Consider the following 24,698-nt stretch of genomic DNA (forward strand, 5'->3'; position numbering starts at 1 on the left):
CTGGGCTGCAGGATGAAGGGGCAGTTGCCTTTTGTAAGGTCTGTTAAAAAGGACTCCTTATGCTACTTAATTGAATGAGCTTTAATGCACGCCCAGGTTGACCTTTGCACCTAATAATACACGCCCCACACATATATTGTGAGCCTTGCGATGACAGTCATCCACTGAACCATGTGATTATACATATGTCTACACTTTCAACTCACTGAACTGCACTTCGTTTTGCACCCATGGTTTATTAAACAGTCCATTTTGGAATGTGGACATTATGGTCATCATTCCATTCTCTCCATTAGATCCTCTCATCCCATTCTAGTTTTGAAGTTAGCAATGCATTCAATTGAAACATTCATTGCATAGCAGAATCCTTCAACTATTAGAAAGTGCAGTACTTCGGGAATTCTGTAGTCTGGATTGGAAAGGATTTCCCCTTCAGACAATCATAGCATATATAAGATGCACTAAAGATATAGGGAAAACTCTTGCTCAGTCTTGGATTTTAAACTTTATTTAATCTCAATGTGATCAGTCCTTGATGACTTTTTCTTAACGGTATTAATTAAAGCTGCTGACCCTATTTTTTCTTCTTGATACATACATGATAATACAAAAGGTCTGGCTTTTTCCTTGACAGTTGCGATAGACCTGTGATAAAGGTAAAAGTATTTTAATAGAACTACTCCTAAACTCTACATTTATTCTCGTATTACTTTCCCACAGGGGTGATGTATTCATGATTTATTATCATCCCTAAATATAAGAACAAATAAGTGTAAGGTGGTCTGTGATAGTGCCATTTTTAAGATTTTTAAGATTGAAATCTCTGGTCGGTCATTGTAACTCATTTCAAAGGGACTGTCTGTTCAGAGATCACTTGGAATACAGAAACTCCCAGATAGATTAATTATCCATACAATTCTGTAGCTTTTCTCTAAAGTCATTAAGGAGTCTGTAAAACAATGCACAGTGATCAGGCAAAATAGAATCAGTAATCAGATTAAAAGCACATTATTGATTGGGTTTAGGTCTAAAATTTCCATTTTTAATTAATTAAATTACCACTTTTTGTAATGAAACTTGGATTAATAACATTAAAGGTGAACCTGACAGAAAGACCATGCTCTCTTAGCATGCACTAATGATAAACCCTATTCTGCAGTTTGATAACCTATACATTACATCAGATTTAAAATTGTTGCCACAGCATACTGTATATAGTTACAACGATATACTGTATTCAGTTATAGTACTGTACCTACATGGGAAATGTATAGAGCATGACAGGCACTGAATTGTGTAGATCACCTGTATTTATAGAAGATTGGCACCCTTTATTCAAATTTGAAAGTAATACAATAAATATCTTTGTTTAACATTAAAAATGAACTCTCTGTTGAAATGTTTTGGCATCGACTTTTCCTATAACCGCTGCGCTGCTTTGGGTATCATCAAATGATTTGCACTGTTGAGGTGTTCCCTATAGATTCTATTCTGTTTAATGGGATGTATTCCTAGGGTCCATAAAACACCAAAACCAATCCCCACAAGGTCCTGCGTCATGAGTTCCCTCTCTTCCATGTTGTGTTCTCTATTATGGCTGATGTGTGATGGTGGCACAATGATAAATTATCTATTACAGCTTTGGAATTCAAGTGGCAGCAGTAAATACTACTGTGCCAAGTACTCCAGTGACAGAGGAAACATTTTAGGAATTGTCATTTTAAAGATGAAATTTGTTTGAGCTTGGATTTGAAGAGGCAGGGTATTCTTCAAGAAAAAGAATGTGTTCTGGTGACACCTGGAGAATCTTGGTTGATATGATTTAGCTCAGCAAATCTTTAAGACTTGTACACTTGCCAGCCAAGCAGTTTGACCTTGTAACATTCCATATTGGGTGATATATTGTTTGTGTATTAATTAATCATTTATGTTGGCAGTCCAAAGGGAAGCAATATAAAAGCTTGGTATGTGTTTGGATATATTCTATTTTTATATATTTTAAAAGATGAAGGTACTTATTACATTTAAAGGGTGACCATGTTTAGAGCTATGTGCTTCATACAAAAGGGTGACCGTGTTTGGAGTTATGTGCTTCATCATTTGTCATACTGTTAACCAACAAAAAGTTCATGAATTGTACAAATTGGAAACAATCTTTTGTCAACACAGAGGCATGTGCAGAATTAGGAAATGCCCTTTCCTGATAATTCATATTCCCCTCTTGGTCCTACCCCATCATCATAATAAAATGATAAATTATGTAAAATGTTTTAATACAAAGAATACAGTCATGTGACAAAATTAATTGCCTGCGGACTATCTTGTACTTGTAGCTAATGAGGAATTGCACTGTAAATAAGTCAATAGGTGTCTTCAGGCATGTTGACTTGTAATGTGTGAAGATAAAAAGGAATACAAAAATATGTATAATTTAAATGGTTTACAAAATGTATCAGAATTATTGGTATGGCACTGATAATGTGCTTGCATCAAGTGCATCCCTTCCATCATGCTCATTTCAACACTGTCTCCAATACATGCCACTTTTTACCCTGCACACTGATGGATCTTCCCTTGTCTTTGTAATGGGACATATCTGTCACACGGAGGTTGAGGGGGTGGCATGAAAACGGATATCTATTCAAGTGCACCTCAATAAGCACTGTAATGGCACAAAACTGATTATTTCATTTCAAGCTTCACTCCTCAGCATTTCACACTTTTTTTAATATAGCATTTTGATGGTTCGGGTTCCGATTGCTGTTTTGGATTTGCATGTTAAGCATGTTGGATTTTTAAAGTTTTAAATTTTAAATATAATGTTGCGTGTTTTGGTGACTTGGGAGAATATTGCATTGCTTAAATACTGACGTTTCAATCCCTGTTATTACTAACTGGAACAAACGGCACGTTTAGTTCATCTAGCTAATTCCCTGCTGTCAGAGAAATCCCCTGCTATTAGAAAATAATGTGTTCAGGAAGTATTTGGTGGAAACTTGCAATTATATTGGTTACAGCGACTTTGTTTTAGTGGTTTATATGGCATAAATCAGAAGAGGCAACAGCGACTCTTCAGATCCATTCCATTGGACTTCAAATCAGTGCCTTCATTCTTTTAATTTGTATCTGTTTAACATACATGAATGAAGGTCCTGGTTAGAGCAAGGTTTTGCAATGAAATAGACTGGAAGGTCCAAAGGTAGACACTTTATTCTGATATATGCAGGTAATGTGGGATCAGAGCATTTAAACATTAACTGCAAGCTATACAAAATCCAGAATCATAAAAAAATCATATTTTTATAAATATGGAAAAATCATATTTTTATAAATATGGAAAAATCATATTTTTCCTCTGGAATACATAATTTCTTTGTATGTGTTGTTATTGTGTGTTCTGATCCAGAATTCCTTGTTTGGTGCTTGTTAAGCAGTGCCATACCCTTATGCTTAGACAATGACATGCAGTTTGCTGCACTCGGGGGATTTTGTAATGCTAATGCTCCATGCACATAAATGGTCCCCAGGTCCAACTTACTGTGGTTACCGCGGTTACCTGAAAAAAAGAACCCATTCTGTAAATATGTTTCACAATTTCTTTCTCGTTATACAACTTCATGTAACTTGAATTAACTATGTGTACTCTATATGCACTTTAGCATACTGGCTACAACTCTACTGGAACTTTAATATTCTGGGTTTAATTTTTAGAATGACGACCTGGGTTTTATTTCTTAATTTTTTAGTATATATAATTTAGCCTTTTTTTTTGTTTACAAATGATTTTAAAAAGGATACATGAACCTACATATAGTGTTGTGTATTTATCTGAGTTTTCAAAAGCATGTCAATGGAAAACACCATATGCATCTAAATGAAACCAAAGTAGTATTAAGCAAATTAAAAAGGATACACATTCGATTTTCTTATTATTTGCAAACTGAAAAGAAATGTGTTCAGTGATAAATTTGGAGCTCTTGATAAGAGAATTAAAATCTGAAATCTTAACGATGGCAGGCTGTATTGGTTTGCTTTAATGCATCTAATAATACAGTATATACACCTAAAATATCCATTATTTTGATTTATAGTATGGCTTTCATTTTGGTAACTTTTGACATGCTATTGCCATAAAACAAAAAATATATGTGCATTATGAAGCTACTGCAGGTTGATTTGTGAAGTGTACCATTTGTGCTTTTCAATGTCAGACCACCATAATGACTATATGGAGGCCAGTGCTGCCGCTTCTTGCAGTAGATGTACGTCCAATAAATCCATAATTCATCAGGATCCTGAATCCTCCTGAGAGCATCTCAGCAAGTGCTTTGTCTGCAGGATGTAAAAGTTACAACGTATCAAAACGTATCAGCATGTTTGATTGTTTGTGTTTGTTACCAAACTCAAGCATATGAAGGCTGTTTGATGCATGATATTATTAATTTCTTGATACAACAGATTGTGATCAGTCTATTACCGTGAAACAGTAAGAACTGCGATATACTGTTCGGCTCAATAGACACCAGGAAATATCCTAGTATATCTTACAATTGACACTAGGCCTAGATTGCATACTATTTTCAAACAGTGAATCACTCAGTGATGTGGAATTACTTCATGTTGGGGGACAGGCTGCAAACATTCAGCTCCTTTTGTTCTACTATTACCCACAAATTGCTAATGTGGTTTTCTTCACACATTCCCAGTATAGCAAAGCAATTTTATCAGAACTAAAATCTTATCTTTCCTAGTTCAATTGTTCCTGTATTCCTTAGCCTAAAGCACAGCCTGCTCATAAGAAATTAGAGCTCAACTCTGTTTCTAAACAATGCTGTATCCTTGACTAAAGCACAGCCTGCTCACATGAAATTAGAGCTCAACTCTGTTTCTAAACAATGCTGTATCCTTGACTAAAGCACATTTCTGATAACATAATGTTGCTAGGTATTCTTTCCTCTAGTGCTAGTTCTGTTGCCTATCAAAAAACATTGGCCACTTATTTAAAGAACTTCAAATGTCATTTGAATTACTAATTTAAATGTCCATTACTATGGTATGGTGTGTGTATCATTGTTAGTAGAACTGCTGCTCCCATATTGAGTTATTATATTGAGTTATTAGATGTTATTATATAGCTTTGAGATATGTAATAATAAGTGCCATGACTGAACAGCCTTCCCCAATCTATACAAGAAGTAAAACCAGTCTGTGTGCTAATAATGAAGTAATACATTATGCTGTTGTTTTACTACATAGATCGTTAAGAAATAACTTTAGAGAATTTGGCTAACATAGAGAATCTTATTTTAAACCATGCCTGTCCTGCTACCAGTACCCTCTCCTGCTGTAAACTAGTCAGATTACTAAGGTTTCACCCCATAGTGACTGGAAGGTTAACCTCCATCACAAAAGGCTATGATCTCTTCTTCTCCAGATATATATCATGCCTGGGAACTTGACAAATTGAGAACTGACTTTTGTTGGCAAGATCATATAACACCTGTGATGGCCAATACCCCAGAGAAATAACGCAGGGGTGCACCGTGATAAACCTTGTGAAAGGGCAGACACAACAAATGGGAGTGTTGGCTACAGCAGATTATTAGATCCTCTACTTTCTGTTTCTTAACTCTCTGTTACTGCTACCTGTTGTCTCCCTGTGGACAGACCTCTTGAAATTAGAGGTGGCTCCAAAAGAGGTGGCAATCAAATGAATCAATCAAATATTAACTTTTAAAAGGGACTTGTAATGTATAGATTTTGTGAACACAGCAATGATGTATTTAGTTCAACCTACTGCAAGGGATTTCAATTGAGAAATAATCATTAGTATCAAGAGCTTTTGTTGTTGTTGTAGACTTCTCTTCTACTTGTCTTGCAAACAGCTGACTGGTCTTTTTTTATTGGATCTTTTTTTAACTTGTTTGTTTGTGGATCTTTTTATTTTGAAGTAGATTTGATTTATTTAAAATCCTTATTCAACAGGACTTGAAGATGTCAAAGTAATTAATGTAAAATATAAACCATTTAAAAACCATGCATTTTATAACTTTCTGCAACACTGGAGTTACAGTAAATGCAATGTTATGCTCATTGATTAAATTGAGAAGGTGATTTTTTTTTTTTTTTTGTCAAATCAAAAAGAGCTACAGTGGGAATTTGTATTGTTCAAAAGTAGTGAACTGAATTTGTAAATAAACATTTAAAGTACAAAGCATTCTTATATGTGTATTAGGATAAATACTAATAAAATACCAATGATTTCATTTCAACACATTAGAATGAAAAAAAAAGTATTATACAAAATGAACCCCTAAACCAAACATTACAGAATTACATTTTAGATCCTGAAAAATTGGCTGGTATAATATTTGAGTTTCTGTTAAAGTATAGGGGCAGTTTAACTTGATGGCTATTTACAACCTGTTATGTGTCTTTTACAGCTGGACCCTGAAGCCAGTGCTCTCCTGAAAGAATTGCAGATAAAACTCAATGCGGTTTTGGATGAGTTAAGCATCGTTTTTGGTGCAAGGTAAACACATAATAAATACAGTTGCGCTTTGATTTTGGTTTGATAAGAGAATCCCTGGAGTCAAGGCATTTAGGTTCTGTTAAACCCGCTTTGAATGGGATATTTTTCACACAAACAATTATACAAAGTGTCACTCACTGTACACAGCCACCCAATTTAATAACCAAGCAAATGTTCAAACAATCAAGGTTGTGTAGCTACTGCACATTGGGACTTAATGTGGTGTTTAGGCCAACACTTCAATGAGAAGTCACCATAATTGTCTTCATATGTTATAATTACATAAGGTAAAAGCCATGTTTTTTTTTTATATTTATTTCCATCAGCTTCCAGCCTGTAATTGAAGACTGTGTCAAGCAGATGAACCAGGAATTGAGTCAAATGAAAGGAAATGGGGCTGCAAACAAAAGCAATGCCACCATGGATGCAGAAACTGCCCTAAGGCCACTCATGGACCTACTGGATAAAAAGTAACGTGTGACAATTGATGTACCTTTTAATGAATTTGTTATCTTTTATTTGTTTTTCATCTTTGACCCGGTGTAGAAACCCACTATTTTCAATCCCCTATTTGGACATCTCAACACATATTTGAAGCTAGCCGAAGCAGGAGGTTGTACTGGTTCAACAAAAACAAATTTAAAAGTCTAATTTAAAGCCAGTTGGTGTAAACTTGTCCTGAAGGTTGCTATACCAGCTGGATATCCTATAACAGTAAATGTATTTTCCAGTTCTCAATTCTTTCTGGTCTGGCATTTTCAGTAGGACGTCTTGCAACGATCAACTTCTACTTAAGTTTCAATGCAGTTCCAAGAATTGTGAGGTTTAACTGTCTAACGCTATGAAGGAAACTGCAGTCATTTATAGTCGTTTTCAGCAACAGTAAAAGATCCAAAGAAATGAAATATTTAATAGACATTCAGGACAAAAAGGGATTTTAGAGAATCCTCTTTAATCATATACAAATAATAAATCCTTTCCAGCCTAATTTATTTATTTTTCATTTTTACAATGTGTATTTCTAAACCATTGCATTCACAATTCAAGAAGATTAAAATGTGAAGTTGTATATATTTGTTAGGAATGGTATACTGTGACATATTATTAAACACATGTATGGGGTGGAATATATATATATGATGCACATTCCAATATGGAAAATCCTGCACTGAAAATGTAAATCTTACAGTGGCAGTTTGACAAGTAAGCGCTAAAATCGTACTTCTCAAAAAAGCTGTCTAGGTAGCTTAGCAGTGCATGGATGGTCTGCTGCTTTATATGTACAGTGTGTCTTCAAAACTGAGTTGAATATAACAAAGTGCTTTGATGTCTTAATTCTGTTCTTGGTCTTTTTGCAGCCTCACTTTGTTTGCTAAAATCTGCGAGAAGACAGTGTTGAAAAGAGTTCTCAAAGAACTGTGGAAATTAGTTCTGAACACTATAGAAAAGCAAATTGTATTGCCTCCATTAATAGACCAAACTGTGAGTACTTATTGAAACACATATTCTAGCTGTTTGGTTGTGTGTACGTATTGTAAGCAAAGCTCTGGTTGGCCTATTGCCTGAATTTAAATGTAAAATCAAAACCTTATAAACAGTTTCAGCTGTGGCAATGATCTGTGTACACATGAGAAAGGGGTTAGTTCCTTTAAGCCATTTATGGAGCATGTTAGAGTTTGTTCTCCTTGCATCTAGAAGTGCTCTGCAGCAACACTATGATATGCTGGAGAAGGCGAGAGCAGTATGAATCCCAATAATAATACATGTGTAGCAGATTAAACATGAAAGTACATTTAAAAGATAATAATGTAATAACCCAGGGCTTTCTACTCAAGACCCTTTCACTATGTTATTATAGAGTAACTTTTTTTCGTCCTCCACAAAAGCAAAACTTTGCTACAAAAGATTTTTCCTATAATTTGTTTTCGAGAAATGTCTAGAAATTGTACATTTCCATTGGGGTATGTTAACTTTTAACTACAACTGTATCTTAATGAAAATAACAAACCTGTTGTTTCACTGAGTTCATTACAGTACAGCAGTATATAAAAATGTCACATCTAACATCAGCATCTACCATTTTCTATAGGCTGTCATGAATGTGCTGCCAAGTTGTCCAAGGCAGTCTCAAGTGTATAAACTGCTGTTAAATGGCACAGCTATTCCAACAGGTTGTTAATTATAAAGTTTATAATGGACAGAAACCGATATAATGATCCCAGAAACCTATTATGGCTTTAATGTAAAACAGCTTGAATATAAAGAAATACTGTCTGCAAGGACTGTACTGTTACATCAGTCCAAGTAATAGCTCTTAGCTTCTTTATTTCCCCCTAGAATTTCACTTGTTATGGCAGATGTGATGTGACTTTGAATGTACATTAAAAAGAGAATGTAATAAAGAAGCGTATGTAAAATAGGAAGAGGGGTCATCAATAACCCTGTCATATTAGAGAGCACACATGTACTTTATCATTTTAGCTGAAACTTTTCCATCACAAAATTGCCAAAATTGCCTAAATTGCCTAAATAGCCTGTGGGTGTGTTTATGGGATACAGCTGCAGCCCCTTTTCATCAGTTTGTCGTTACTGGGAAGGGTTAGTGTAATTTGGGTAAAAAGAAAGAAAAAAAAGCATTGTCTCTTAAACGGTTGTATTGGAACTGATTGGGAACCTGGTTCAACAATAATAACTCTAAAACAGTTGATGTAATAGTTGTCTAACTAGTTATGTCACAAGACGTGTTCCAATGTAAAGTCAGTATTTGTTCAATTCTAGCCAAGCTGGAGTGACTTTAGAGGGTTATAGTTCTTTGGCTGCTGAACACTTTCTGTACAGTACTCGCAGGATTGCATGTTGCAATCTAAGAGTTTAATGAAAGTACTGTTCCATTTTCTTTTTGCATCCAGGGAACCCAGCTGATTTTCAGTGCAGCAAAAGATTTGGGACAGCTGTCCAAACTAAAGGTATTTTTTTTTTTTGAAATTGACATAATAACATTTCAGTATGCCACCTTGTCACAAAGACGGCCGGAGTGGGTGGCGTCAGACCAGAAGCATTTAATAAACAGAACAGAAAATAAAAGGTTTGAACAGACAAAACACAGGGCACGGCACTTGAGGCCAACATAAATAGACGAACAAAACGGACTAGACAGACAAACAAACACGGTGAGTGAAAACACTTTAACTATTCGCTTTTACAATTCACAATTACCTCCGTCTCCAATCCCGTTCTCCACTCACCGAACACCCAACCTCGAGTGAATGCTACGTGTCTCTATATATACTGTTGTGCTGGGATTCAATTACTAATTAATTATTCACTTGAATCCCAGCACGTGAATTAATTCTGTGCAACCCCGTGCTCACATATTACATTTAACCGGCACGTGAAGTGATTTGTGCCCTCCTCGTGCCTAAATATAAATCTACACTTTTTAAATACACGTGAAACACAGACCCGTTTATATCCCGTGTACCAATCTATACACCAACATTAACACACGCACGCAACATACAACACATGATATGCACACAGGGGCGGGGCACATTGCCACACACCTTCTGTAAATATTTTACAATAACACAATCTCTGTTAAATTATCTTAATCAAAGCAATAGGCCTGATCTTGCAAAGGCAAGCATGGTGAATTGCATATACAGTAAGTATGGTAAAGCAATGTAAAAAGTGTGGTAAATGCACGGTGCAGTATAAGGATCTTTAAGATATAGCTCAGAGATGCTCAGTTTACACTGTTGCAGCGGTTCTAAGCATACAAATTCTTCCAAAGTAATTTCTTTAACAGTAAACTTTTTTTGTTTGTTTGTTTAAACCAAGTTATTTATTTGAACATACAGGGTGATATATGAATGTCAGAAAATATAAGAATGCCACTGGGTATGTAGAAATTCTAGTGCAATGTGTTTTGTTCATAGACCATCATTATTAAGTTTGTCATACCATCTAATATAAATGTTTGCTATACAGTAGTTCAAAATATGATGGCACTTTGTCAACTATTTGTAAAAGTTTACAAACATTTACACTATCGGTTCATTTATATGCTTCTTTCAATAGAGAACGTATGTAATGTATGTATTTTTTGGGCTTCTCTGTTTAATCATAGCAGGTGGTCTGCATTTTCACTTACATTCCTATAGTTACAGCATTCACGTTTTCATTTATAATTAAATCCACTATTTAATGCAAACAAAACTTACATTTTCTATAACCTGGGCATTCTCCGAGTTCTGTAAATGCTTATAAACAAATTTACAAAAGAAAATCAACAATCTGAATGAACCCAATTATCCTGGAGCAGAGAATGAAAAGTTCACTACAAAAACAGTGCAGAAATACATAAAGATCTGTCTAAATATTTGCTGGCTCCCTGGTGTGAAATCATCTAACCTAAATGGACTACTTGGTGACCCAATCCCTTCTTATTAGTTAGCACAGTGACTGTAGGTTGACTTTAACAGAGTAATAGGCAGTCTTAGACTTTCTTAATCTCAATGCTGTCAGTGTACATTTAGCAAGTTAACAACTAATCAATATCCTTCGACAAAACATTAAAACTCTTGTATTGGAACTGAGCTTTCAAAATGACCCTCAAGGTGAGATCAATGGACAGCTGCTTCTGCATGAAGCAGCATGGGATTCTGCAGGAGGTCATGCATGTTTTGACTCCCTGGGAAGGAAAGTTGTTCTCCTGACCCAAGTGTTAAAGCCTGGTCAGTTTGGCACTATCTATCAATGCTGAGTGCATTTTTACCTTATAAAGAAAAAGAAAAAGTAGTACAGGAAAATAAAAAAGTAGAACAATGTTTTATTAAAATAGCAATCCTATCTATTGCAACAGGAGCATGTTATTCGAGAAGAGGCTAGAAGCCTGACTCCAAGGCAGTGTGCCGTCATGGAAGTGGTGTTGCCTACCATCAAGGTATTCTTTTAATGCATTTTCCTTTTTTTGTTTTTGAATGAATACTGTATATTCTGAAATAAGAAACCATATCCATTGCAGACCCCACACACACTTGTACACTACAATGCAGTAATGTTATTATGGATCATATTTGGCCATATTCATTTTGGTGTTCTGAATGTTATTATTACATGATTCCAGAATAAAACTATCCTGTTAATTGCCCAACTATTCTTTGTCTTAACCGTTCTATAGCAACATCCATTCACTAGCTAATTGTTGACCACCTGTACCCAATTAAATTGCATTTATTGCAGCAGTTTAATGACTTTGTCCACCCCCCTACTTCTGTGGTGGAATTCTAATTTGTTAATTAGCCATTGGTATCACACAAATTTGTTTTTTAGCTTTTTTGCATTTTTTCAACATTAACCTTTGTGCTATTCTGGTTGAGAAATAATGTTGACACCTATGCTTAAGAATTCTGTACGGGGGTTTTGCTTTGCAGCTCCGGGTGATTTATTTACAAAAATAAATAAAAAATGCCTTCAGCTCAGTTTCATCTCAGGTTTCCTATATATTGGCTTGTGAAATCCATGAAGCATCTAATGCACAACTAGCCATAGTTGCACAGATAATGCACAGATACCTTGTGGCGTTTTAAATTGATCTGCATGTCTCCAAGGAAATAGCTTCCATATCTAGATCCATCATTCTATCAGCATCCCATGTGTCCCAGCCCAATTAGCAGAGTTAAATACTTGAAATACAGGCTGTGTTCCTGTCCCTGCTGCAAGCTATGCTACCTGCCTTCACTACAGACTTCACACACAAACACAGATCATGTCCTAATCCTCCTTGACACTAGAAAGGTGACATTAGGTTAATCATATGTCAATTGTACCTAATACAGGACGGCCATGTTTCTCAACAGCTCTGACATCATCAACTGTCAGCTCTACAGCTCTGTCCTGCAAGAATGCACCCCCAGCTACACTTTGGTTTCTTCCTCCTTCATTCATGGAAAGCAGTATAGCCTAGTGGACCATTGGCCTGGGCCACTAACTTCAATTACCCCAGGCAGACAGCTAGGATTTATTTAATTTTCTGAAAGCAAATGAACCGCATGCCTTCGGTTCATGAGCTGGTTCACTTTCTTCTTATTTCCAAGTGAGTTTGGTTTCACATAGCTATCACAAGAAATGGAAATGGACCAAAAAGGGTTTTGTAAAGCAACTGAACCAAGACCACTTCTTAGACTCGTTATAAGTGCATGGGGCAAACTGTATCCATCTAATTCTGTAAATGACCCTATATGCATGCGTGGATTATACATTAGCATGAAGATATTTCGAAAGGATTTCCAGATGTCGTGTTCCCCTAGACGAATCGCGATTGAAATGGGGTGTTACACCTCAACGAACCAATCCCATAACAAAATGACTACATTGGTATTGAAGAGGATTTTGCCTGAAATGTTAGGATTCTGTGCACTAGGGTTTTCCCTGATTGTATGAGTGCTTGAAACCTCCACACCATCTTGGGTGCAGGATCTGGGTACTGCTGCTGAAGGACAGTAGGGTCAGCTGAACTCCTGAGAGATCTTTCTTCAGCAGCACTGGATTATTTACACATGATACCAGTAAAAAGTGTCGGTTCATTTAATAAGTTCACCAGGCTTAAGCACAACTGTCTATATGCAGGGCTGAAAAAGCAAACCAGAAGCAAAATGTAAACTGAAATCTTTTTGAAACCATGCCTGAATTTTGAAACTATTGTTCAGACCACATTCATCTTAATTATACTATGACAAAGCAAAGTATAATTTGCATGTGTCCCACTTAAGATGTAATTTGTGAAATAACTCAATTAAATGGTTGACTGCATTGATAATTTAATTATGTCCCCTATTTCTTTACATTAACATACATTCTTTTTTCTGTTTATTTATTGGTTTTTGTTCCTTTGCTATACAGACTATAGTCCAGATTATGTGTTAATAGATTAACTAATGTCATTGTGAATTCAACATCCAGGTATAATTGCAAGTTGTAAAATACCTTACAATGAATATTTATGTAATGGTATGTGTACCACAACTAATTCTTCATCTCAATAATGCCACAGCCAATTAGAGAAATGGTAGTAATAGGCCATAACTGCCACTTTTACACTGATGTGTACAGTACAACATTTTTGCACTTACTATATTTGGCTGTTTTGTGCAGGTATGATATTATCTGTTCCTGTAAACAAAACAGAATTCCCCTTTTAAATGACTGTCCCACTTCTTTCTCTAAGCAATATTTTCATGCTGGAGGAAATGGACTGAAAAAGGCTTTCCTGGAAAAGAGCCCAGATTTGCAGTCCCTGAGATATGCTCTTAGCCTTTACACACAAACTACTGATGCCTTGATCAAGAAGTATACCTGCACTCAACACTCTCAAGGTAAGCAACTCCAAGTGGATCAGATTAAATGCATGTCAAACTTTTATGTAAGTGGTTTAATTGTTTTATTATATTGAAAAGGGGGGTTGAAAATACAGTGTTGCTCTGTTATATCCCTTTTCCCCCATGTACTTCCAGGTATTTGAGAGCAGCTCGACACAAGCACATCACAAGTGTGCCGTAGCCCTGCTAAACGTATAGCAGAACTCTTGTGCCAATAAACAATCATTTCTATAGACAATAATATGACAATAACAGTAGATAGATTTTTTTTTTTTTTTTGATGCAGGTAGTGGTGGTGTTGCTGTAAATTATTTCAGAATTTGGGTTCATGATATTTGATTGCTTAGTAAATGTTTTGGTCTTTAGTATTGATTCTAATATTATGATACAGTGTGGTTGTGGGTTACAGTATGAAAAAAATGACTTAAAAACAGCTGTATCAAAAGGTCAATCAATCTTTGTGTACAGAAGGTCAGTCTTTCACTTTCAACAATAGAAGAGGCTGAACTCGGTTTTGAATAGCAGTGTCAAGTTTTCAAATGCTTAATTCTAGGGGCTACTCAGGTCAAAGTTTTACATTGCCAGCATAGCTATGACAGATATTTTGGGGACCATTTTCTGTATTTATGACATTATGGCGAACAGCTGCACATAATTATTCTTATTAGAAATGGCTTTTCTATTACCCCTCTGTCTGTCGCATGTCATTTTAAGATAGAAATAAATTTACCTGAGCAGAACACGTTTGCACCATGTCTTGTGTGGTTAGTAGAAAATGTATTGCCAGCCTGCTGACCTGAATTGTAATTACTTTTTGGCTGTGGCCCCCAGCGTTATGTCATTTGTAAGAGCAGAAACTAGCAAAACATAAATCTTGTTGCCTTTCTTTACAGCTCCTCTATGGAAACAGCATGAACGATTTTCGGCTGGGGATATTTACTTTTCAGGCTTGGTTTCATAATTTATTAAGTAAAAATAACCACAGCAGCAATGAAACTTGTTACAATGGCCAATTCTACCTGACATTTAGAAAGTGATGAATATGCTTCTGCAATTTAGTGTCTGTATTAGCAATTGTCCTATGTTTTAACTTTAGATGAAAGTATGTTAAGGGTTTAATTGTGAATTATTATAATAATGTATTTTCTAAGTGAATGGGTATTACACTTGGGCTTCTGTTGACTGCTCACTTAGACCTGATATCAAAACTAAAACTGACTCAAGACATGACAAAAGCTCAGCAGGTGAATTAAATGAAAATGTGCTGTTGCTAATAGAAACATGCACTTTTTAATAGACAATTAACTTGAAATGCTCTTTAGCTTGAATGATATTTTATCACCACCTGTTTTTAGGGACCATGGGTCTTTCTACACTATTTGGATATATTCACAGTGTCAAGTCAAACCAATCAATAAGGGTGTATATAGAGGGTTGTGAATGATCATTTGGGATTATTTTACCTGGTGTGTGTTTACTTTCACTGTCAACAGACGAGGCTTTGACGTGGATTCATTTCGAACCCTGTTTATGGCCTCTTCAAAATCGTCTTTTTAGAGAAGTCAGACGCAGGCAGATCAGTAACTGGCATTTGTTGTTAAACTCGTTCAAGGAAATCAGAGTCAAAATCAAAACGACAATAGATGTTAACATGTATTGGTGGCAATATTGTTTTAACTACCAAAGCGCAGCTCTGTCCTGAATTAAGCTGTGCACCACTAGATTGAAATTAAAGCAAAGACACATTCGAAACTAGTCCCGGTAAGCATGGTATTCCACAACTGATTCCATCAGTTGTGGAATACAAACTCTTATTCCATCACATAAGAATAATAGAAATGTATCCCACGCTAGATATACCCACACTTGTGGTATAAAAAAGTAAAATGTAACTTTAGAGAACTAATGCATTGTGTTCTTGCCAAATGCTATAAAAGTATTCCTTAAACAAAACAAGCTACTATTATGAGAACATAGTTATATACTTTTATACAAAATGCCAGCTCTGTAAGAAAAGCAGGATAGGATTTGCAAATAACAAATCTTTATGAAATCTTCTTCAATAAAGCTTAGGAAGATATTTCTCATGCATAAGGTATTCCCTTGAACTGCTTAAATGATCCGCTTTGAGTGTTTTTAACATTTATCCACACATAACCACATATACACAGACCACTAAATCATGTTAGGTTTCAGAATACAAGTGTTTTTAATAGAGCATATTAGACTAAGAAACTGTAATTGCATTGTTTCCAGCGTATTTTTCCTGACACGGATGATATTTTAAGTGCCTTTCACAAATGTTTGCTTATATAGTTGTGCCCAGCAATCACATCAAATTCTGACAACATCTACAATATTGATGCCAACTAGAGGTTAGAATGAGCCGAGATCTCATTACTTTCTGGGTGATGGGAGACCAGTTTCTGTTATAGAATTTAAGGGGATTCAGTAGTTGGGTTTGCAGTATTTTTCTTCAAATCACTAAAGCAGTACATCTTCTCTTTCAATCGGGTTACAATATTGATTCTGTCGCTGCACAATAGATTAGATTTATTGGGAGCCAGATAATCCCAGAAGAGGCTTCGCAGAGAGTTTTCTAAAAAAGGAAACATTCATTTAAACCTCTTTCCCTTCACAGGATCTCCAAACACAGACTGGCACTTACAGTTGTAGTGTATGATGCCCTGTGAATTTGCATAATATTTATCGGGGCACACTAGGTTATTTTCCTTCAAACAATTTATTAAGGATTTGAAATGGGACTATTTCAAACAAAACGCCTGTTTCAAGTTAATTTCTATACTGTATTCACTGTAGAAATTCCTCTTTGCTAAGACATGCTGATAGACAGTCCAGTTCATGATAAAAGAATATAAGGATTAAGATTAACTAGTCATGAATGAATGTTTACTTCAGGAATTTCATTCTAAATTTTAAAATGATATACAATCAGTAGGTGTTACCACTGTTAATTTTTAATTGATTGAAGCATTATTTAATCATCCATAACTAAATCAGTTTAATATATAGATAAAAACACTCCAAAGTGAACCATCCAAACTATTACTTTGAGAAAAAAATAATTCGAAACTTTGTGACGAAGTTCACTTTGCCATAATCTACCTTATAAATTATTACAGTTTTTATCTACTCTGTGACTCAGTAGAAGAAGGTATGGGGCCAGTTGCCTTGGTTTTTCTGGCTTTGATGCCATATAATGGCCCCATATCAACTAGTTTGTTATGATCTGCAAAAAAAAAAGATGAATCCATCCTTTGGTTAATTCAGCTGACAGCAGCTGTTCAAAAATAGCTGATGGCCACTGGGATGATCTACATGCACAAGAAAATAACCAAACAGAGCAGATCCCCAGGAGAACACAAATGTGTTTTTTTTTTGGTATTTTATTTTTTTTTATCTGCCAGTTTCTTTTTACATTTTAAGTAGCCATGAGACAATATACGTTGCTCAAAATCTAAAAGGAAAAAGCACAAGTTACCAAACCAGAAATAAAAAATGTAGACATTTAATTAAGGGGCTTGTATGTAGTCGTACATTTGTTTCTTTAGTTTTATTTATTGATTTATTTATTTTAAGTCAGTGAGGGGTGTGCCGTACACGTCTTCCATTTTTGTTGCCTGTCCACGTCTGGTTGTTCCCCTCCTTGTCGAGTGTGGAGGAGACATAAAATTGCTATGCTAAGTGTGACCGTGTGATTACAGTATGTATAGATCATCTATTCTGTGTGTCTTGCCAGTAGGCTTTATTCTTCTACTCTTGCATCTTTTGTTCTTAACTGCAATGGTCCATTAAAGCAACTGTGGTCTCCAAAGTGAATTTGCAACATACTGACTGTCCATGGATTGAAAAGTAATCATTAAAAGCAGCCCAGCTATGTTATACTAATGTATGTTGTTCACTACAAATACGAGGATGATGGGCTCATTCATCATCTAAACCTGCACACTAATTGGGTGTCAAGTGGGCAATGGGAAGCCTAGCGCGAGACATTTCTCCAGTTACCAGAGTTTGAATTCCATGTGAAGCAGCTCCTCGGATCTTTGTGTGAGGCAGTTTGATTGTTCAGTCAGAAAAAGAGTGAAGTTACTCAAAACAGGGGTTTTGTGCTTGTTGAATAATTAGTATGCGAAGTATGTTTTGTCAAAAATGTTCTGCTAAACTTATTGTCATAGACGTTACATGTAATTAGTTCCTTATTTCATGTTCGTACTTCTTTATTTTTGTAGTTTGCTGTATACTGTGGCATGAATACTTCCCCACATCAAAAAGGAAGGTGTACTGTATATTTATAAATCTAGATTGTATATTTTTCTCTAGAGACAGTAGTTTTTCATGTTGCCAGTCCAAATAAATAAAAACTACTCTAAACAAGGCAGGTAACCAAAACAAGGCAAGGGATAATGTTGCTAGCTCTAATAAGAGGTAAGAAAATTGATTTTAAAAGTTTATCCTTTTATCATATATTTATATGCACAATACAGGAACGTGCCCGGATCAGCTTTTTCTAAGCATGTCTGCCAAGCATCATTCACTTAGAGAGTGTGGTTTCATTATTGCTTAGTTCTCTGCAGGGAGATATTCCCATGGCCTAAATTCTGAAGCTCACAGATCAGCATTTAAGCTTAAACGCCCCTACAAATGTTTGAGGAAAGTGGTTGACACATAAAGACAAGCCTTCTTGTCTGTTGTGTTCCCCAATAGGTTTCAGTTCCGTGGTTTTGAATGGAGAATGGGACTTAATAACATTCAAACAAAGTAATAGGGCACAGCACATACACTGAAGCCCAGATCTTGCAAGTTTTATTTGCCTTGGTGCTGCAGCTGCCACAGTCATTGTGCATTTTTCAAAAGCTACAGGTGTTCATTGAGGATGAAATTTAAGTTTTAATCTGCATTAAGGCTTTTAAAATCCTCCACAAACTAAAACAATGCAGTTGAAAGAGGTGATCCTCATGAAGCCAATGGTTGGTTAGCATCATTGTTAGCATCAAGCAACACAGCAATATTTTCCTTATTATAAATTCTTATCCCAAAAGGCCCTATCTGATGCAAGTGCAAAGGAATGAAAACATTTAACAGTAAAATGCAACTTGCAGTATGTGTAGGAAGGAGCAATCTTGATAGTGTTTGTATTGTTAACATAATTGTATTCCTCTCTGAAAATCCCATTTGGGCACTTTTCAACTCAAGTTAGGGCACAACAGGCCCTAGTGACTGGCTTGTATCAGTCAGAGGAATAAACGCACTGGTTTAGTGAGCAGGAAATATGATGTCAGAGGTTCCAAGACTATTCCTGGAATTTAGAATACCTAGAACCTTTGTGGATTCCATTCTAACCATTAAGCCACCCAGACAAAATATATCTTAACATGGTTTTGTTCAAGTTAAGATCAGATGAATGGAATTTCTACTGAGATATAGTAAATTGTTGTCAAAGTATTATATTCTTCTGTAAATCTGATCTATATAAAACAAGATTTCAGAAGACAATCTATGCATTTCATACAATGTCCTACTATTGACTTTGAGCCTTACCAGTAAAGAACAGGATATGTGCAAAATGATAGTCATTAAAAAGACAAATCTTTATCTAAAGTAGGAACAGTGACATTTGCACAACAATGAAGAGTGAAATCCTATTAACCATTTCAAATTCCAGCAAAGCTTTTGAATAGATTTTAAACAGAGAACAATGACTACTCATGCATGTTTCTACATTACTAAATCTGCTATGCATTTGGCAATGGAAAAATTGTTTTTGCTACACTATGCCTCATTTGATGGTTACAACCCAGTATCTCCCAGTTTATGGATCTTGGCTGTCAAATCAGCTGTATATGTAATCAAAGTCCCCTACTTCCAAAATACACAAATAGTTGCCCAGTACCAACAATACATGAAAGCTGAATATATTGTTCTTAGTAAGTGTGCTGTATGATTAAGTAGCATAACAGACTATTGTTCATGGTATTGATTTCTCCATGGAATTATGAAATGTTGCAATGCACTTTTGTCATGCTGTCACAGTAGCTATATAACTAGTTATAAGTGCTAATATCCTACTGTGCAACCAATTGTCAATTTACAGATGTCTCCAGCCATCTGGATTGGTATTACAAAATGGCTATGTTTTATAAGGAGACCACATTTAAATAGCTTTAGATGAACAAGTTTGCAATGGCAGCTTGTCTTTGTTTGTGGTTGAAGTGGGTGTTCAACCTTCAAGAATTATTCATGATTTTCATGATACAGTGCTCACACAAAAGGGTGTGTTTAAGGTTTAAATGTGTAACTGATGATAAAAAGACTAGATGAAGTGTGTGTGTTTTAATTACAAGCTGTTAATTTGTTTAGGTCAATCATCCAATGGATCAGTGGGTGAAATATCTGTTCAAGTGGACCTGCTGACACACCCAGGCACTGGGGAACATAAAGTCACTGTGAAAAGTAAGTCAAAAGCTTTTTAACCTATTGAGTTAAACAGTTTGATGAAATTATGAGGTGGCTGAAGAGGAAATTGCTTTCACCCTTTAAGAATGAACAGGCAAGGCTTGTGTGAGTGTGAGGTTAATTTTTTGGGTCACCTGTTCATAAATCTTACACAGCTGCTATAAACCTGCCAGGCTGCAGATCATCATTTTAATCAGCTGAGTGTAAAGTACCCTGTTTTGAACTGAAAGGATTTCTTACCCATTTCCATTATGATCATTTGAAAAAGTAAATTAACCAATTAGAACAAAAAAGATGCCATTTTCACACAGCAGCCGCATGTATTTGGCCTTCTCTTTGAAGATTTGTGTCAGATGCCTTTTCTTTATTCTCATTAGATACTTGAAAGGGTGACATGAGGAATAGGTTACCACTTTGATTGCCTGACTCCAAAGTTAATGCAGATAATAACTACTCAACCAACATTTTGGGGGGGAGGGGGTAGGGAAAGGATCTCAAAATAAAATAACATACTGCACAGTATCTCCATAAGTATGGTAACAGGCAAGGAGAAGCATGACTGTTTAGTGAGTCCCTAAAGTGAATTTAGATCAGGACATTTAAAACCCACAGTGGATTTAATTTAATGTGCCCCCCAAATATTATCTTTTAAGTAGTTATAAAGCTAATGATAATGATTTTACACAATGCCTAATTAGCATATCGAATAACCCTATTTTATGTTTGTAATGTATCTATACATGTTACCTTGTGTAGAGTATGGGGTAGAGTTACAGGGTTTATTTATTTAAAGGGTCACTTAACCTTAGCCGTTTTCCTTGTGTTTTTCAATATAATCATGATTGTTTTGACATTTTTAAACTTTTACTTGGGAGTGTTCGAAATAAGTGATTTGAAATATATAAAAAATATATTGTTGCAATATCGACAAGGGTTACAGCAAGTAAAAATAATATGCTTCTCGCAAACCTTTTTAAATATTTAACAAGATACGTCCTTTGAGATGATGTCATCCCATTTAAAAAGGTGTGACCCCACAGTACAATTAGAATCAGCTCTTCACCCAGTCAGAAGAGTCTTCCCATTAATTGCTATTATTATTATTTATTTCTTAGCAGACGCCCTTATCCAGGGCGACTTACAATTGTTACAAGATATCACATTATACATTATTTCACATTATTTTTACATACAATTACCCATTTATACAGTTGGGTTTTTACTGGAGCAATCTAGGTAAAGTACTTCCTCAAGGGTACAACAGCAGTGTTCCCCACTGGGGATTGAACCCACAACCCTCCGGTCAAGAGTCCAGAGCCCTAACCACTACTCCACACTGCTGCCCCGTGCAGTGTGGAACTGTGCAACAAAGATCAGGAAACATGAACATTCCAACATTCCAGAATGACTGACGGTGCTTCAGTGCCAAGTTGCCTTGTCATGCCAATATACTTTGATGATTAAACTCTGGTTGCATTGATTCTCTGAATTAACTCTGGTCTCATCTTTTCCTTCTAGTTGTGGCAGTGAATGACCTAACCTGGCAAACAAATACCATGTTCCGTCCCTTTGTGGAGGTGAATGCTGTGGGGCCCAACCTCAATGACAAGAGGAGGAGGTTTGGCACAAAGACCAAAAGCAACACCTGGTCCCCAAAGTATAACGAAACATTCCAGTTGTAAGTCATGTCATTTTCATATTTCCTGTTTGACTACAGTAGGCTGTGCAGCCCCGTGTCAAATGTGTAATTCAGACAAGCAATTTATGACACTGAGAAAATTAAAGCGGATCACTGTTTGGCCTCACACTGTAAAGGGACTTTCTAATATAAAACATGCACCAGAGCTTCAACAAGCAACGGCAATAATGTATTGACAGAATTTGCAGACGTGCCTTTTTTTTTAAAGACAATCCAAATTGAAAAACTACTTTGCAATCTGACTAGGCAATATAAGGAAAATCATAATCTTAGACAAGACAACACTACTTTTGAGTAATAGTCAGACATATTAGGTAACCATGGGAATCCTCTCAGCTGTCTATAACTTCTGGCATCTTATTGTAGATTATTGCTTGCCAATATTATTTGTGAATGTTTTAGTTGAGTGTGTAAATATTGAGATTGGCTATTTTCTTTTAATCATGCAGCATTTTGAGCAACGAGGATGGCCCAGAGGTCTATGAGCTTCATCTCGCCGTGAAGGATTATTGCTTTGCCAGGGAAGACCGTATTATAGGAATGACAGTTATCCAATTAAAGGACTTAGTGGAAAAGGGGAGCTGTGCATCCTGGTATCCTTTAGTGAAAAATATATCTATGGATGAAACTGGATTAACCATCCTGAGAATACTCTCCCAGAGGACCAATGATGAAGTGGCCAAAGAATTTGTACGTCTCAAGTCAGATTCACGGTCTGCAGAAGAAACTGTATAAACCTGAAGAGGATTGAGTGTAAAGGAAGAAATCCATTAAGGAGATGGTATACTGTAGGTGCAGTTATACTGTTTGTTTAGTGCATGTGTGTGAAAATCTGTTGGAATGTTAATTTTGAAAAACGTGCAAGTGTTTACCTATAATTATTAAGTACTTTATTCTAGAAGATACGTTGAAGAGACATTACATACTTTTTTTTGTACAAAATGTAGTCTTTTTGGACAGAAAACTGTTCAGTTAAAGTGCCAAACCAGAAAACAATGGTAATCTTGGTATCTTTTCAATTTGCTTGACTATTTTGTTTGAGAGTTTCATTCTGTTTAACTGTGTAGTGTTAACTGCTAAGTCTGTTCATTTGCATAGAGTAGTTGTTTGTTAGTATGTTTGACATCACTTCCTGTCCTGCGCATGTCCTTTGTTCCATGTTACATCCTGTATTTCATAGTGACCATTTGCTTTGGGTCCCACGCCCCACCCCCCCTCCCCTTTGTATTTTGAGCTGACCTAAGGAGACATTTTCTAATACGGCAATGACTGCTATGTTACCTTCATAGGTGTTTGTAATTTTATAACTCCTGAAAACAATGAAGACTCTCCTTCTCTGCTATAAGTTTAGAAAGAAACAACAGAGACATTTTTTTCATTGGCTTCCAGCCTTTCTGAATTATCACTGTGAAGATGAGCTTTGAAGTCAAGCTTACATAACATTGCTACCAGTTTGATATTGTCGTTTCATATCTAGAAATAACTTTGTTCTTAAGAAACTGCCAAAGTTATATAACAATGTTTGTACAAAAAAAGGCAATCCAGTACCTGTATGAAAAATGTACATGTGCTTTACAATGATTGCATTAATGATTGTTGATGGTTTGGTTCTGAGAATCTTCTATTTTTTTGATCCGTGTGAAGCTGTTGACCACTTTGAAAGTTGTAAATGTTGCTTTACATATTTGTTACATCAGCTGCAGCCATTTTACTTTCTTTAAAAAAACAAGAAAAAAAAGATTTGGTAATTATGCAACATTTCTATGTATTGCACTGATGGCGATTGTATGTCATGTAAATATATTTAGTGAGAAATTATAAAAAAAACTTTGTTTTTTATTTAATTTCAGCGCATGCCCTTGTTGTCCTCACAAATACTATAGGATCTGTTCAGTTGATATAAAGAGTGGCAGTGGCAGATCTAAATACTGCTGCTATCTGTAAGGTTGTTTGTGTACCAAAAAGTTATGAAAAGCAACATTACTGATACATCTGAGTCACATTAGTGTATTGTTGTGTAAATCAGAAAACGTATTTATCAGACAAAGGATAGAAAAACAATCACTTCTTGCCATCACGCTGTGAAACATGCATATGATATGAAGACAATACACTGCTTCATCAAGCAATGTCAGCAATGCATTTACTTGCTGATTACCTGCCATTTTTTTAAAGACCCCTCTATAACATTAAACACTTCTTTATGATGAGGAAAATACAGTATTGTGGATTTAAAAAAAATAATAATCATAATTTTAATCCGCCACAATTCAGATCAACTGAACAGACCCAGTTGCATCAAAAAAAGGCGCTCTGAAAGTAAAAAATAAAAACTGCATCAAGAATCTAAGTAGAAAGCAAGACAAATAGACAGGTGCTTCAGACAGATTTACAGAGAGTGGATTCAATATAAGGGTTTGCTTGACACAGGTTTCAGCTTTTCCACACAGGTCCCAGACCATGCCCAAGGTAATGCATCCAAACTAATTTCACAGAAAGTACTCTTTCATCAAGAAAATAGACCTGCGCTGATAGACACCCAGGAAATTACACACAAGAAGAAGAAGAAAATTCACCCTTTAGAGTCTGATTCTCATTAATCTAGTCCCTGTGT

General features: G+C 35.8%; 1 protein-coding gene across 3 annotated transcripts in view; it reads left to right on the plus strand.

The window, feature by feature from the left end:
* Nucleotides 1-23,893, plus strand: part of LOC117429276 (protein unc-13 homolog C) — a 100,274-nt gene extending 76,381 nt beyond the window's left edge. For 2 of the 3 annotated variants that reach the window (XM_058998731.1, XM_058998732.1), the window contains exons 24-32: nucleotides 6,444-6,532; nucleotides 6,859-7,002; nucleotides 7,891-8,014; nucleotides 9,442-9,498; nucleotides 11,397-11,477; nucleotides 13,761-13,908; nucleotides 20,290-20,382; nucleotides 21,904-22,063; nucleotides 22,534-23,893. In XM_058998731.1, the coding sequence (XP_058854714.1) occupies nucleotides 6,444-6,532; nucleotides 6,859-7,002; nucleotides 7,891-8,014; nucleotides 9,442-9,498; nucleotides 11,397-11,477; nucleotides 13,761-13,908; nucleotides 20,290-20,382; nucleotides 21,904-22,063; nucleotides 22,534-22,819 (1,182 nt within the window). In that variant the 3' untranslated portion in view covers nucleotides 22,820-23,893. Of the gene's footprint in view, nucleotides 1-11; nucleotides 39-6,443; nucleotides 6,533-6,858; nucleotides 7,003-7,890; nucleotides 8,015-9,441; nucleotides 9,499-11,396; nucleotides 11,478-13,760; nucleotides 13,909-20,289; nucleotides 20,383-21,903; nucleotides 22,064-22,533 lie in introns of all 3 variants that reach the window. The other variant, XM_058998730.1, reaches the window with a different exon arrangement.
* Nucleotides 23,894-24,698: the final 805 nt, after the last annotated feature.

The sequence above is a fragment of the Acipenser ruthenus genome, chromosome 24 (assembly GCF_902713425.1).
Source record: "Acipenser ruthenus chromosome 24, fAciRut3.2 maternal haplotype, whole genome shotgun sequence".
NCBI lineage: Eukaryota > Metazoa > Chordata > Actinopteri > Acipenseriformes > Acipenseridae > Acipenser > Acipenser ruthenus.